The 16,440-nt window shown below is 36.9% G+C and overlaps 1 protein-coding gene across 1 annotated transcript in view; it reads left to right on the top strand.

The window, feature by feature from the left end:
- PXDNL (peroxidasin like) overlaps positions 1 to 16,440 on the top strand; it is a 414,188-nt gene that overhangs the window by 312,698 nt on the left and 85,050 nt on the right. Inside the window, 2 exon segments of the mRNA XM_019428907.2 lie at positions 13,056 to 13,168; positions 15,897 to 16,053. Coding sequence (XP_019284452.2) covers positions 13,056 to 13,168; positions 15,897 to 16,053 — 270 coding nt within the window.

Here is a 16,440-nt window from a genome sequence, read left to right as displayed (position 1 = left end):
TTTAGTTACTGGCTTATGTTGAAATGAAGGAACTCAGTTACTATGTGTATATATTATCTAAACTGTAGTTTACATTTAGATGTAAGTTCCTGTCTTCACAAATTTGCTATAATTTGTTTTGATGTAGTGGATCTAAATTCAGAGGTAACACATATTTAGATAACGCATATAAAACCTAGAGACAAAGGTTGTCTGGATGTAGCAATATAAATGTGAAAAGAAATATTAGTAAGTGTTGAAGTGTTCAATGATGCTGGAACATAGACATAAGATTACACGGAGCTAATATCTATGTACAATCTAGTATTTATTCCTTTCTCAAATGCTTATTATTACCTCTTTTTTTTTTTTGATGGAAGTTGAGGTTCTATGAAGAGGTAAAAAGATACTAGGGAAGGTGTGCAAATAGCTATGGAAATGCATGAGAAGATTTGAAAACGCTATTGAAAGGTGAAGGGAACTGCCATGCCCTTGGAAAACTCCATTTCTTTGGTTCATTCTTTCTAAGAGGAAATGCCAAAAGCTGCTCTGTGGAATATTTAAAACTACTTTTGAGTTGGTTTTCAACAAATTCAACTATTTTAAGAATCAGAAGTTTTTTACATTAATATCTTTTTAAAAAGGAGGACATATGTAATCAATGCACTGTAGTCTAATAAAATATAGCACGACAGTGCTGAAGTTAATGGTTTTAGTGTCATCCTTTTTTTGCCACATTGTTACATCCTTCCACTTCAATGACCTTCTAGATCTCAATTTAGAAATACACTCCTTCCCTAAGGAGGGTTCCTTTCCTCCACTCTGTAAGATATCATAAGATACCACTGTTGAAATTAATATTAGAATAGACCATTTAATCTAATAGGTGACCGATGTGGAGGAATTTGATAAATGTATCAAATATCCATAGCTAAGAAAGTATCATTAGCAACAGGCACAGATGTAGAAACACTACGAGCAAGTTTTTTAGTGAACAGAGAGCCCTGTGTGTTGAACGTACACTATGTGAATAGAGTGGAGGAGAGGGCTGTAGGGAGGAAATGCTTGGGATGGTTGGTTGAGTTCGAATGTATCAGATCTTGACTATAGGCCATGGAACTTTCCAAATGTTGACCATATCTATTATGTAGAATATTAATCAGCCTAAAGTGAATAGGCAAATGCTGGAGTAAAGAAACATTAAAAATAAGAAACCATTAGAACTATGGCTATAGTCAAGTGATATGTTAGGTGACCTGAATATCCATGACAATGGGAATGGAAGAATTAATGAATTCAAGTAAATGTATAACAAGTGGAACCATTTTATCTCTGAAATTATTAACAATATTTTTCCCAATAACTACCCCTGAAAATATTTTGTAGACCCCGTTTTGTGTGTATTGAAGTGTTTCTCAAAGTGTGTTCTGTGGATTGCCAGTGGAGGAAGTTTCCAAGACCCTTCCAGGGCGCGGTGGTTTAGGTTAAAACTCTTATAATATCAAGGTCTTATTTGCCTTTTCCACTTGGTTGACATTTGCACTGATGGTACCAAAATAATGGTGGGTAAAAGTGCTAGAGCCTTAGCATGGACCAAAGCAGTGGCACCAAACTGTACTAGTAATTTGTCTGTTCTTCACTTGCAGTGGGAAAAAGATAATAATTTTATTTAACAATGTTACTGATAGAACAGGAGGAAAGCACTACTTTTATTAAATCTTGGCCCTCTAGTAGATGTATGGTGAAAGAAATAGGCAAAAGAAGCTGTCAATTATCAAATTTTGCTATAGTATCAAATATGTTTCACAATGATGTGTTAAATGTCTTAAAATATCCCTACCTTTTTGGGGTGCCTGGATGGCTCAGTTGGTTGAGCATTGGACTTCAGCTCAGGTCATGATCTCATAGCCCCACGTTGGGCTCTTTACAACTCTGCAATCAACGAAGAGCCCACTTCTGCCCCTCTCTGCTCAGACTCTCTCTCTCTCTCTCTCTCTCTCTCTCTCACTCTCTCTCATAAATAAACAAAAAATAAATAAATAAATATCTTCAAAAAGTTTTTTTAAATAAATAAAATATCCCCACATTTTGCAAATACTTACCTTTGTGAGGTCATATTTTATTCATATACTTCAACTAAAATGTCTAATTGCAAGAGATTGAACTCAAAAGCAGTTTTCAAATATTGAGATTTGGGGAAGTGTTTACTTTTGGAAAATTAATTAATGGTCACAAAGATGTGTTATTTATCTGACTATTGTATGAGTTTATTTCTGCCATATTTGAATAAGTAAATAAATTTTGAAGTTCTCAGATTTAATTTCTACTATGGTGAACATGGCTGCATATAACCAACATAAATAAAAGCTCTTGGAGCTTCTCCATAATTTTTAAGTGTCAAGTGTTCCTGAGATTCATAGGTGTTTGAGTTGCACTCATCTGTTGGATCTTCTTTGCCTGATTTCTAGATCTTTTCTTTTTCTTTTTAATCCCTTTAAACTTTGTTGCCACATCATTTTGCTAGCCTTTTTCACGTCTATCCTTTATGCCCCTTGCTGTGTTCTCAGTAGTGTGCGTTCCCTCCAGAGATGCTGCTAACTTTTAGTTATGCAATAGTTTTATTTTTTCCACTAATATTTTGCTCAAGTATATGCAAATATATATAAACACTGGATGAAACTAGTAATTTTATAGAAACATATAATTAATGAAAACGAATTCCGGAAGAGAGAGAAATATAAACAGAATATAGCAGGGGAGAAAAAATGTTGGCAGGGATTACAGCAGTGCAGATACACAGCTGTTACGCTGCAGCATGGCTGAATAGAATGTTAATTATTCTGAATATTAAACTTGCAAAAGAGTTCCCTCCAATAAGAGTATGTGGTTATGTGGTTTCCCAAGGAAAACCATCACATGTATAAATAACAAAAATTCTAATGCTGCTTAAGTGGTTTTAGGAGTTAGAAATTAATAAACACACTAAAAATATTCTTAGTAACACAAACATAAGCTTGAAAATAAAATCTAAGAATTCATTAAAATATATCAAAGGAAAACTATCTTGTGTATCTATGCAAAAAATCTAGGAATGTAAATAAAGAAATACAATTTGAAATCATAAATAACCCAGTAGCACATGAAAAACATATTGGCCCATAATTAAGTGGGTTTTATTCCAGAAATTCAAAGAGAGTGCAATAATAGGAAAGCTATTAATATATTTTATCATATTAATGGACTCAAGAAGAAAAATCATGATTCTTTCCATAGATACTAAAAAGACACTTGATCAAATTCAGCATTTATTCTCATTAAAAACTGTTAGTTAACATAGGTCTGAATAGACATTTTTCCAACTTGATAAAATAGATTTACATCCCTAGATTTTTGCATAGATAGACAAGATAGTTTTCCTTTGATATATTTTAATGAATTTTTAGGATTTGTTATCAAACAACTCTTGCTTTACTGAACTCATTAGCCAGAATCCTGCTTAAGAGAAGAATGATATAAATATTTTCACTAAAGAAAGGATTTCTGCTGTCATTCTTTCATTTAATATAGATTTAGGGAGACAAATCATTACAGTTAGCCAAGAGACACAAGAAAGAATAACCAGGAAAACTCTGAAAAGGAACCATAATTAAGGAGGACTTATCACACTAGGTTATAAAATATATAATCAAGCTACAGAAATTAAAACAGTGACTCGCTAGTACATTAAGCCAAAATATATAATCTACAGGTTGATTCCCGTTCATATGGGAATGTCACGTATGAAAAAGATGGCGTTTCCTTTGAGTGAAGAAAAGGTAATGACTCAATGAAACATTTGGGAATAACTGGGTAGACCTATGAAAAATAACACCGGGTACATATAACACCGATTTTGTTCTGGAGATGTCTTCCCAATCAGGAGGTGTGTGTGCCTGGCTCGTCTTGAGACCCATGTCATGACCTCTTCCACACACAGCTTTGCTTGGTCTTTTCTGCTTTAGGTAGCCCTCCCTTCAGCTGTTTTGGTGGAGTGGGTTTTAGTGCTTCCCTAGTTTTACTGAAAAGGAAGCTTGTAGTTTTATAAACAAATCCAGCAATACATTTCTGTTTCTCGTCCTCCCTGTTTATTGATTTCTGAAGAAAAAATGGAACTGCCACCCTCATGCTACCAGACCAAAAGTCTCCAATTCTTCTTTTCACTATTTGAATCTCACAGTGTATACACAGTTCTTTCCCTCGCCTTCTCTCCGTGCAGGCCCGGGCAGGTGACTCCACTAGGTTGGGCTGTCCGTCTGAGAGTAGGGACTGGGAAAGGGCAACATTTAGTTTGCTTTTGTACACTTTCTTCTTCTTCATCTGTCAATTCTTCTTGCCTAGTGATGGCCCAGAAGGAACGGAAAGGAAGGGACAGGCTCACTGATGGGAAGCCGATGGCAAGGTGACCCTCTTTGATTTTGTTGCCACCAGGTCTTGCCTGGTTATCAGGGTCCCCTGCATGGCTAGCTCTCTAGCCTTATATGTATGTTATTCAGAGTCCATATTGAGGTTCCGCTACTACTCAGCTCCCAGGTACGGGAGAGCCAGCTCCAGCTTGTGGCCTCTTAGCCAATCTTCTTTCTTCTCACAGATGGTTATTCCGTAGCCTCTGCTGATACGGTTTCCTCACTCAATGGGTAGTCCCAGTGGTGGGATTACCGGTTAGAGAGAAAAGGCAGCTCACCTGTATCAATTAAACTAACATCAAGGTTCATAGAGTAGTTTTATGAAGCGGTAGAAGCCACAAGATGTTGGAATCAAATCTTCAAAGTGTTTCAAGAAAAATAACGGTAAATCTGGTATTGTATAACTATCAATCTTTCAAGTATGAGGGCTCAATAAAGATATTTTCAGTAAACTGAGAATGTTTGCAACTATAATACTACTTTAAGGAAATTTCTAAAGGCTATACTTGCTAAAAAAAAAAAAAGATCTCGAAAGAATGACTGACATCCAAAAAACAATGCAAAGGCGAACAAAGAAACTGCTGAACACCAAGGTAATATTAAAATATTTTCTGTATCAAATATTAATAATTATAATTGTTATAGTGTGGCACTGAATAACAATCACATAAATGAATACTACCTAACAATGGAATATCACTTACGAGAGTGATTATTTAGAATTCAAGTAGTATAATATTCTTATATATCTGGCAAAACGTCAAGGGTAAGTCTCAAAAAATAAAAATACGATCGTAAGTTTCAGATCAGAAAGGTGAAAAAGATGAAGTTAGAAAGTCAACAAATTAATTTTTTAAGTAAAAGGTAGGAAAAGAGTAAAAAAAAATCTGGCAGTTATTTTGCAGACAAATTCTATAAATGTTTTAAGATCAATTCAGTTTTATACCAACTCTTTACAAAGAATAGAACAGGTAGTATTTCCCAACTTTAACTAATAAAAGACATGAGAAAAAAATTCAGAATAATCTGTATACAAATATTGACCAACTGAATTCAATGACATTAATAGATTAATGGAGGACAAATTATGATTTTAACCAATGTAAATAAAATAATTTATCACCTATTATTAAGAAAAGATCTTAGCAATACAGAAATAAACAATTAAAATGTTTTCTACAAAAAAGCGTTTTGTGTATAATGTATATAACACTTTTGAAAATGACGTTTCTCAAGATAAAATGTTAGAATTGTTCCCTTTGGGAGTAGAAAGGAGATTACATTTACTCAACACTGTAATCGAAGGTCCTAGCCTGTGCAGAAAGAAAAGAAATAGAAACAAATGTTGTGGATTTAGAAAGAATGCATAACATTTTATTATTTATACGTAACAGGATTTTCCTCATACATAATTGAAAAACAATTACAAATATACTATCAGAAATACTAAGAATTTAGCAAGATCATTGGTTGATCTTAACAAGTAAAAATATTTTTCCTTTACATATCAGCAATAAACAGAATACCTAATTTTAGTTTTAAAATGATACTTCTTTTTTAAATGTTTTCTTTATTTTTGAGAGAGAGAGCATGAGCAGGGGAGGGGCAGAGAGAGAAGAGGACAGATGTGAAGTCGGCTCTGCACTGAGAGCCTGATCTGGACCTCGAGCTCACGGACCATGAGATCATGACCTGAGCTGAAGTCAGATGCTCAACTGACTGAGCCACCCAGGCGCCCCTGAAATAATACTTCTTCAAATAGCAAGAAAGTATCAAGTAGTTAAAAATAAATGTAACAATATGCTATTTTTGACTATATGTATAGTACTGGACTGCGTCTCCCTAGAGCTTACTCGTCGTGCTTAACTGAAACTTTATATACCCTTGGACTAGTAACTAACTAATAATTTATTAAGAAGGTGGATCATATGTTGAGTGTTTTTACTACAATAAAATGAAATTTAAAACAAACACATAAATCTACAAAAGATGTGCAACAACTTGTAGAAAAAAAGTTCTGTTGAAAGAAGTTGAAGAGGACAAATCCTACTGTACAGATGTTAGTCCTTCCGAGGTTGATTTATAGGTCAGTGCAATTGCAGTGAAAATCCTGGTGGGGGATGAAACATTGATTAAAATTGCATATGAAAGAGCAAGGAATACTCTAATAGCAAGATGTTATAAATCTATCGTAATTAACATATTGTGTTATTGGTATAGGGATTGACAAATTGATCAGTGGAACAGAAAGGCAGACCTTATGTATTTATTTTTTATTTGAGAGAGAGAGAGAGAGAGAGAGCAGGAGCAGGGGTGAAGGGCAGAGGGAGAGAAAAGAATCTTAAGCAGGCACCATGCTCAGTCCGGAGCTGGATGGTGGACTTGATCCCATGACTGTGATATCATGACCTGAGCCGAAATCAAGAGTTGGACACTCAACTGACTGAGCCATTCACACACCCCAAGAAAGACCATATTAATTACAGTGGTGGTGCTGCTCACCTACAGAAAGTAGATCTCCTCAATAAATAGTGATAGACAAATGGTCTGACATCTTCACTTTACTCTATAGTCCAGAATCAATTCCAAATTTAAAAATAACTTTAATATTAAAAAGCAAATATATAATATTTCTGAATAAAAATAAGATTTTTATGATAGTAGTACAGCAGAACTTTTAGAGCAAAATATAAAATCCACTATAAGAAAAGATTGATAAAGTCATCTACATTAAAATTTTTGTCTTCCATTCACCTTTAAAAAAAAACAAAAGATATTTGCCACATCTATAACTGACAAGTGGGTTTTTTTTATTATTTATAATATATGAAGACAGTGCTAGTTCAATAGCAAAAAAGGACAGATAAATTAGCAAAAGGGGAGAGATAATGAGTACAGTTTGGAAAAAGTTGCATTTAATATGCTTGTTGGGACTGAATGTAGATGTCTTTGTGAGCATGAAGCTAAGTTGTGTTGTCTATGGTTGTGAATGAAGTCGTTTAGACCCAAGGGGGTGTGTTGAGTGAGAAGATGAGAAGGCCAAGGATAGGAATTCCTCATAATGCAAAAGAAAGAAAAGCTGTGAGTTATACCATTACAAATGGCCAGTATGACACAAAAACCCAGAGGAGAAAGGAATACCAGCAGCTAAGAATTATCTCCAAAAAGTGACCAAGTGGGTCAAAAGCTACAAAAAATTACTTTCAGTAAAGACTGATTTTTTTTTAAGATTCTGAATTTAAGGACCTGAAGAACAACAATTTTCATGCAATCAAGGGAACCAAACCCTTCTTGGAAGTAAGCTTCAGAGTAAAGGGGATGGGGGAGGTGGATACACAGACGCTATTTTTTTCTAAGAAATTTCCTTGTGAAGGAGAGCAGTAAAAAGTGTCAGTGGAGACACAGCAGGGATATGGGAGAATAAGGGGAGAGCCTATTTTTCTGAAAGGAAGAAGCCAGGAAGTTGGAAGAGAGTAAGTAACAGATGGTTCAAGGTTTCTCAGGTGGCAAGATGGGATGGGATTCGCAAAATCCGACAAATACTCCAGTAAGAAGAGGTATTTCTTCAGTTTAGTTGAGGAGAGAAGGGTAGTTAAGAAGTATAGAGAAGTACCTCTACAAAGTGGAGTGTAGGAAGTTAAAAAAATTATAGCCTGGGGCGCCTGGGTGGCTCAGTTGCCTGAGCTCCCAACTTCGGCTCAGGTCATGATCTTATGGTTCGTGGGTTCGAGCCCCACATCGGACTCTGTGCTATCAGCTCAGAGCCTGGAGCCCGCTTCGGATTCTGTGTCTCCCTGTCTCTCTGCCCCTCGCCTGCTCACACTCTGTCTCTCTTTCTCTGTCTCAAAAATAAATAAATATGAAAAAACAATTTTTTTTAATTTATAGCCTGATGGCATGTCTTTTTTTTCCCTTGCGGAGTAGAAAATGTCAATATTTTGTAGAAGTGGAAAATGCTAATATTTTGTAGGAGAAGGGTGTGCTGAGAGATGGGTTTTTTGTTGTTGTTAAATAGGAGCTGAAGTGACAAAGGCAGGTTGATTCTGATAAAACAGGACACATGATCACTCCAGATATTTTGAAGGACAGACACGGAGAAAACAGTGCAAGTGTATTGAACAGAAGGACAGTGGGTAAAAGGAGTTGGGAGTTTGGGAAGGAAAGTGGCAGAGGTGATGAAACTTGGGGTCTTGGCTGAAAAGGGAAGAGAATGACACTGGATGGGGTTTGTCAACAGGAAGGAAATGGAAGGTTCCCAGCAATGTAGATGGCGTCATAATGAGGGGATGACAGACCAGGAGGAAGAAGAGGTTTTGCTGTAGGGTGTGGTATTAGATATTTTCAAAAGATTATAAGTGATGGCATATAAGTGGTGGTAATGAGTAGCTGTTGAGACAGGAGGTGAACACGGCTGGAGATAGGGGATGTCACATAACGGAGGCCATGATGTGAAGTGTTGGCTATTAGAGATCCCTTGGATGAGTCAGGAAGGTCATTGCCTCATAGAGTCACTAGTGCTCACGAGATGTCCTCCATGCGTTGTCAGGAATCCATAAGCCGTAGTTTAAAAAACCCAAATACATGTGCTAACTTGGCATATAACGTAAGATTTGAAAATAACAAAATACGATTCTCACTTCAAGAACGGAATCTTTTTATCTTCGTAATGAATTTTTGATGTTACCATGTGTTTTTATTCCAATCGTAGAAAAAGTCACCAAGAAAGAAATGATGAAAACCCCTTTGCCCACTACTCAAATGAAGAAATAAGCATCACAAATAGGCTGCAAGATTGTTTGTTCTTCTTTTCTATCTGTTCTCAGCCCCAGCCTACTTGCCACTAACCCGGGTTTGGTGCGTATTACTCCCCTGCATGTCCACAGAGTTGACTTATTTTAGTTCAAGCTTTTATTTTGAGATAATTGTAGGTTCACAGTTAGTTGTGAGAAGTAACACAAAGAGATCCAGACTCATTACCAAACTGCAGACTCCACCTACTAAAACCCTAGCAACTACCAATCTGTTCTCTATTTCTATAGTTCTGTTGTCTCAAGAATGTCACATAAATAGAGTCACACAGGATGTAATCTTTGGGGGCTGGTGTTTTTCATTCAGCATAATTACTTGGAGATTCATCCAGAGTTTGTGTGTTATCAGTTATTCTTTTGATCATCAAGTCATTTATCAGTTATTCTTTTTACTGCTGAGCAGTACGCCATGATGTGAATGTACCATAGTCTATTTAATCTTTCACTCGTTGAAGGGCATATGGCTTTTTTTTTTAAACAAATTTTTTTTTTAATGTTTATTTATTTTTGACAGAGAGAGAGAGAGAGACAGAGCATGAGTGGGGAAGGGGCAGAGAGAGAGAGGGAGACACAGAATCCAAAGCAGGTTCCGGGCTCTGAGCTGTCAGCACAGAGCCCGACGGGGGGCTCGAACTCACAAGCCATGAGATCATGACCTGAGCTGAAGTCAGACGCTCAACTGACCAAGCCACCCAGGCGCCCTAAGGGCATATGGCTTTTATTGTTTGATTATTACTAGGAAAGCCACTATAAATATTCCCATATGGGTTTTTGTATGTGAGAGTTAAGTTTTCATTTCTGTGGGATGAATGCCCAAGAGTGCACTTGCTGGATTGTATGGTAATGTCATCGTCGTTATTTTTTAATGTTTGTTTGTTTGTTTATTTTGACAGAGAGAGGGAGGGAGGGTCAACGAGAGGGAGAGAGAGACTCCCAAGCAGGCTCCACCCTGTCAGCACAGATCCCGATGCGGGACTCAGTCCCATGAGATCGTGATCTGAGCCTAAATCAAGAGCTGGATGCTGGCACTGACTGTGCCACCCAGGCGCCTGGGTAGTGTCATCTTTAAATTGTTAAGGAAGGTCCTAAATTATTTTCCAGAGTGGCTTTGCCATTTTATATCCCCACCAGCAATGTATGAGTGATCCACGTCCTTGTCAGTGGTTTGTGTTGTCCCTATGTTTCATTTTAGCCGTTCTGACAGGGGTGTGTAGTGATACCTTATAGTGGCTTTAACCTGCATTTCATTTCCCTCGTGACTAATGACGTTGAGCATATTTTCACAGGTTGATTTGTCATGTATATTCTCTTCAGTGCGATGTCATACCTTTTGCCCATTTCCTAGTTGAATTGTTTCATCTTACAGTGTTGGATTTTGAGGGTTCTTTGTATATTCAAGACACTGGTCCTCTGTCGTATATGCAGTTTGTAAATATTTTCTCTTAGTTGGAAACTGGCCTTTTCATCCTCTCAACATGGTCTTCCCAACACGAAAGGTTTCAAATCCGATGGAGTCCAGTTTCTCAATTTTTTCTTCAGTGGATTATATTTTCTTTTGTTGTTGTTTAGTTTTGAGAGGGGGGAGGGTCATAGAGAGAGAGAGAGAGAGAGAAAGAGAGAGAGAGAGTATCCTAGACAGGCTCTGCGCTGTCAGCACAGAGCCCAATGCAGGGCTTGACCAAACTCACAAACTGTGAAATTGACCTGAGCTGAAGTCAGATGCTAAACTGACTGAGCTGCCCAGGTGCCCCATGGTGGGTTATACTTTCAATGTAGGATCTAAGAACTCTTTGCCTGGCCCTACATTCCACAGATTTTCTCCTGTTTTTTTAAAGTTATATGTATAGTTTTACGTTTTATATTTAGGTGTGTTGTCCATTTTGAGTCAGTTTTTGTACAAGGTGTCAAGCTTAGGTTGTTTTTTTGTTTTGTTTTGTTTTTTGCCTTTGCGTACCTAATTGCCCAACACCATTTGTTGAAAAGGACTCCATTAAGTTGTTTTTGCACCTTTGTCAATAGCAGTTGGGCATATTTGTGTGATTGTATTATCGGGTTCTTTTCTCTGTTCTATTGATGCAGTTGTCTGTGCCCATATTCATCAATACCACACAGTATTAATTTCCATAACTATATAACCAGTCTTAAAATCTGGTGGGTTGATTCTTCTCACGTTATCCTTTTTTGTCAAAATTGTTTAGCTACTTCAGTTCCTTTGCATTTCCATATACATTTTAAAATAATCTTCTCTATATCTCCAAAAACAATCTTTGTGAGATTTCGAAAGGAACTGCGTTAAACCGAGTATCAGTTTGTGGAGAAATAACATCTTTACTATCTCGAGACTTCCAATCCATGGGTACGATACATCTCTACATTCATTTACATCTCATTTGATTTCTTACATCAACATTTTGTAGTTTTCAGCATACAAGTGCTATACATGATTTGTTAGTTATATATGCAAATATTTTAACGTTTTTGAAAAATTGTATAAGGTATTCTTTTTTAAGTTTTTGTGTCTATATGTTTATTGCTTGAATATGTAAACATAATTGATATTTTTTACATTTATCTTGTATCCTGCGATCTTACTGAGCTCACTTTGAAGTATTTTTGTAGATTTCTTAGAATTTTCTGTGTAGACACATATCATCGGCAAATAGAAACAGTTTTATTTCTTCTTTTCCAATTTGTATGTCTTCTATGTCCTTTCCCTGCCATATTACACTGGCTATAACTTCCAGCACTATGTGGAATCAGAGTTCTGAGAGAAGACATTCTTGGCCTTGTTTCCTATCAGAAGGGGAAACATTCACTCCTGCACCATTAAGTAGCATGTTTATGATAGGTTTTTGTCTGTGTTCATTTTCAAGTTGTGTAGGCTTTCTATTATTTTTTTTCTGAGAGTTTTTATTTAATCATAAATGAGTGTTAAAAGTAGCAAAATGCTTTTGACACCGATTGAAATTACCAGGACATTTATTCTTTAGTCGTTAGTATGGTAGGTCCCATTGATTGATTTTCAAGTACTGAACCAGTCTTGCACTTCTGAAATAACATTTTAATATTGATGAATTCTATTTGCCAGTGCTTTATGAATGATTTTTGTGTCTGTATTCATGAGAGGTACTGGCCTGTAGGATTTTCTTTTTCTTTTTTGATTTTGACGCTGTCTTATCTAGTTTTGATATTAAAGTAAGCCACCTAGAAAGAGTCTGGAAACACACCCTCCTCTTTTAGTTTCTAGAAAAGATTGGATGTTGGATAGAATCTCTAGTAAAGAGATTTTAATTCTTTCCTAAAGATTGATGTCTGAGGATTAAAAAAAAGTTAGGCATTCAATTTCTTTAGTAGTTCTAGGGTTATTCCAACGATCTATTTTATATGAGGTAAGACACAATAGTTTGGTTTTTGAGGAAATAAAGTAAGATTGAGTCGCTTTATTTTAGCCAGCAATATATTATAGATGTTACCATGTATCTTTCTTTTAGACTTATGAAAAGATATTGAAAAAGAATAATGAAAATGCTTGTACCCGCTACTTAGCTGAAGAAGTAAATACTACAAATATTTAAGGTTAAAGGTTAGGGTTAAAATATTAAGGATAGAGGCTGTGTATAGTTCTCTTCCTTTTTTTCTGTTCTCATATCTATCCTGAGTACCACGGCTTTGATGTTTATTATTCTCTCAGATGTCCTAGTAATTGCTTTTTAAAAAAACTAGTATGGCTAACCTATGTCATATCCAGGTTTATACGATTTGACTTGGATGAAGCACGCTGACAAAAATGATATTGACATGACGTCATTTTGATTCGCTTCCACAGCTCTCCCAGTGTTTACTCAACTACCTCAGGACACGAGTATACAGGTTGGCAAGAATATAAACATTTCGTGTCATGCTCGAGGAGAACCACAGCCCGTGATTACTTGGAATAAGGTAGGCTCTCAGCTAAAAGTAGAGTAATATTAAAAACACTGACAAATGTATTGACCTACTGAAAACAGGTAGCGATTCTCACACTGATTTATTACTGTTGTGATTTTTGCTAGCGAGGAATGCATTTTACACCGAGACAAGTTTATTTCCTGTTTCTTTTTTGTTCATCTTTTAAGCGACTGCATCTGATTTTGGCTCAGGGCTTTGATAAAATTTATCCTTTCTCATTTGCTTGGTGACGAAAGCTTCATAAGCATAACTAAATTCTTCTAAGGAAAAATTGCTTTTGTCTTATATAGATTAGAAGTTTTAGTGATGAGCAAGAAACAATTTTGAATGAATAACTCAGAAGTGGCTTAAAAGTAGGGCATTAACTACAGCAAGAAAAGAACGAAAAGCTTGGTATTAAAGCAAAGGGACATGAAAAAAAACCCTCTGGTAGGTCAAGACCTCAGCGACTGTAAAACAAATAGCATCCCATTTATATCTTTTACTTCCTTTGGTTCTTTGAGCTATATCCTTTCAATGTAATTGTTTCTTTCATTTTAAGATTGTTATTAAAATGAAATGATTGGCCTCAGATTCTGATGTTCTCAAAAATAAGTGATGTTGCATACAGAAGAATGTCAGTTTTTACAGAGGATTTTGACAAAAAGTAAAGTTGGTGAAAAGTTGCAAAGCTACTTTTGTTGTTGCCAAATAGCAACAAGGCCTTATTTTTGGTGGCTCCCTTTTGTGCTGTGGCTGAGCATCACGCGTGGTTCTCTGTACAAAGTAAGTTTATCGTGATCTCAGAGCTGAAACTTTGGGCTCACGTACTCTCAAATAGTCTGAATAGTTTTTATAGTTTCTTTTGAACGTAATAGGAGATGACTCGAATATTTTTAGACTAAAAATAGGAAGTGGAAAATACACATTGTGGTCAGTCTCTAAAGCCTTATTTGGCATTATACCAAATGCTTTCTCATATAATCTTATCAGCAAAATAGCTCAGTCTAATTTCTAAAAGGTAGCTTCAAATCCCAAATGAATTGATGGAGGGCTGACTATATGCCAGACATTTTTTATACACTATCACATTTCATCTTTATAGTGATCCTAAATTCATGAGTTTAAAATGACTGTGAGTTAGGCTACTTTTGCTACAAGCAACAGAAACTACCTAAAATAAGGAGGTCAGGAATTTATGGGAAATCTACCTGATAGCTCAGAGACTCTAAGCAACAACTTAGAACTATAGGTTTAGCCTGAGGCGTCTGGCCGTATGTAAGGACAGCAGAAAGGAGTGCTTTTTGCAAAGAAGATGTGATGATGGTCCAGCAAGAGGAAGTGGAGGGAGGCAGTCCTGAAGGAAAGAGACCCTCTGGGCCTTACTGCCTGTGCACCTGCTCACTTCTTACCCCTTCTGTACTTCTGGTGGTTTTCCACCTACCCTCCATGTGGTAGGTCCTGCTTCTTCCTCCGTCACCTGCCCTGAGTTACCTACCAGCCACCGGTCACCTTGGACTTGTTTCCTAGTAGTGGTCAAAGACAACTGTGAGCATCTGAAGACCTATAAGGCATTTTTTTCACTCTGAACCTTTCTGGTTACATTCGGGCCTACTGGCCATCCCTGGGATCTGAGTTCTTTTGAAACAGCAGGTCCCATTCTCAGTTTCCTGTGTTTCCTGGGGAGGGGTAGGAGAGAAGCGTCTCTACCCCTGCTCCACTCCGGTGCAGTCCCAGAAAGCCAATATCTTTTCCTTTTTAAAAGTTAACAGCATAGAGGCGCCCGGGGGCTCAGTCGGTTGAGCCTCCGACTTCGGTTCAGGTCATGATCTTGCAGTTCATGCAAGTATTTTGCGTCCTCTGTCTCTCTCTGTCTCGAAAATAAATAACCATTAAAACACTTTTGAAAGGTAATGACATAATAATGAAAAGTACGTAAAGCATACTAATAATTACTGAATACATTAAGAATTTTTTTAATGTTTATTTACCCTTGCGAGAAAGAGACAGAGGTGTGAGTGGGGGAGGGGCAGAGAGAGAGACACACAGAATCGGAAGCAGGCTCCAGGCTCTGAGCTGTGAGCACAGAGCCTGACATGGGGCTCGAGCTCATGAACCTCGAGATCATGACCTGAGCCAAAGTCGGACACTCAATCGACTGGGCCACCCAGGCTGTCCGTAACTGAATACGGTTTAATAATATTTCATATGAAATGTAGTCATTTTCTCTTCTTAAGGTAGTGTTTTAATTAAGAAACACCGATATGTGAAACTTTGCAGCAACATAAAGCTTATGAGTACATGTGAAGAAGAAATAGAAGAGAAATCCATAATATGAAAATATTTTTGATGCTTTTAGGTTGTAGATTTATGAAAAATTTCCTTCTTTTCAAATTTTATTTTTACTGTTGTTGTCAGAACCCTTTTGTAGAAGAAAAATATGAATAAACGGTATATTTTCCTTCATGGGAATTATTTTAAAATAATCATAATAGGAAATAATTACATAATTGAATTTTGAGTTTCATATTTATTATAGAGAGGGAGACAAACTGTGCTTCCTGACAAGCACTTCCTCTCTCTTTTCTTCTCTTCATTGTATTCATAAATTACCTCTAGTGCTGACACAGTGAGTGCTCAGATATTTGTGGAACAAATGAAGCTATATCAAACAAAATGTAAGGTATTATTTTTTGAACGATCACATTTTCTTCCCGTGGCAATTCTTTCCGCTCCCTAGGCAGGTGTTCAGATTACGGAGAGTGGTAAATTCCATGTCAGTGGTGAAGGCGTGCTCACCATCTATGATGCAGGGCAAGCAGACCAAGGAAAGTATGAATGCGTGGCTCGGAACTCATTTGGCCTTGTTGCGGCCAACATGTTTCTCACGGTCATTGGTAAGTGTGGCTCCTTATACAACCCAAATCAGTGTCTTTGAAAGCTTCTACCCCTACTCCTAACTGATTCGCCTCGCTACCCTATATGGTCCCTTATATGTTCTTTCTAGTCAAGCATGTTAATATTAGCTCAAAGTGATTTTATTTTTATTTATTTATTTACTTTTATTATTATTATTTTTAACGTTTATTTGTTATTGAGAGAGACACAGAGCATGAGCAGGGGAGGGGCAGAGAGACAGGGAGACACAGGATCCAAAGCAGGCTCCAGGCTCTGAGCTGTCAGCACAGAGCCCGACGTGGGGCTCGAACTCACAAACCGCGAGATCAAGACCCGAGCTGAAGTCGGATGCTAAACTGACTGAGCCGTCCAGGCACCCCAAAATT

The sequence above is a fragment of the Panthera pardus genome, unplaced genomic scaffold, assembly GCF_024362965.1.
Source record: "Panthera pardus isolate Hobbes unplaced genomic scaffold, ASM2436296v1 HiC_scaffold_7, whole genome shotgun sequence".
NCBI classification, from domain to species: Eukaryota; Metazoa; Chordata; class Mammalia; order Carnivora; family Felidae; genus Panthera; species Panthera pardus.
The sequence above is the reverse complement of the archived record's forward strand: the minus strand, read 5'-3'. Positions and strand labels throughout refer to the sequence as shown.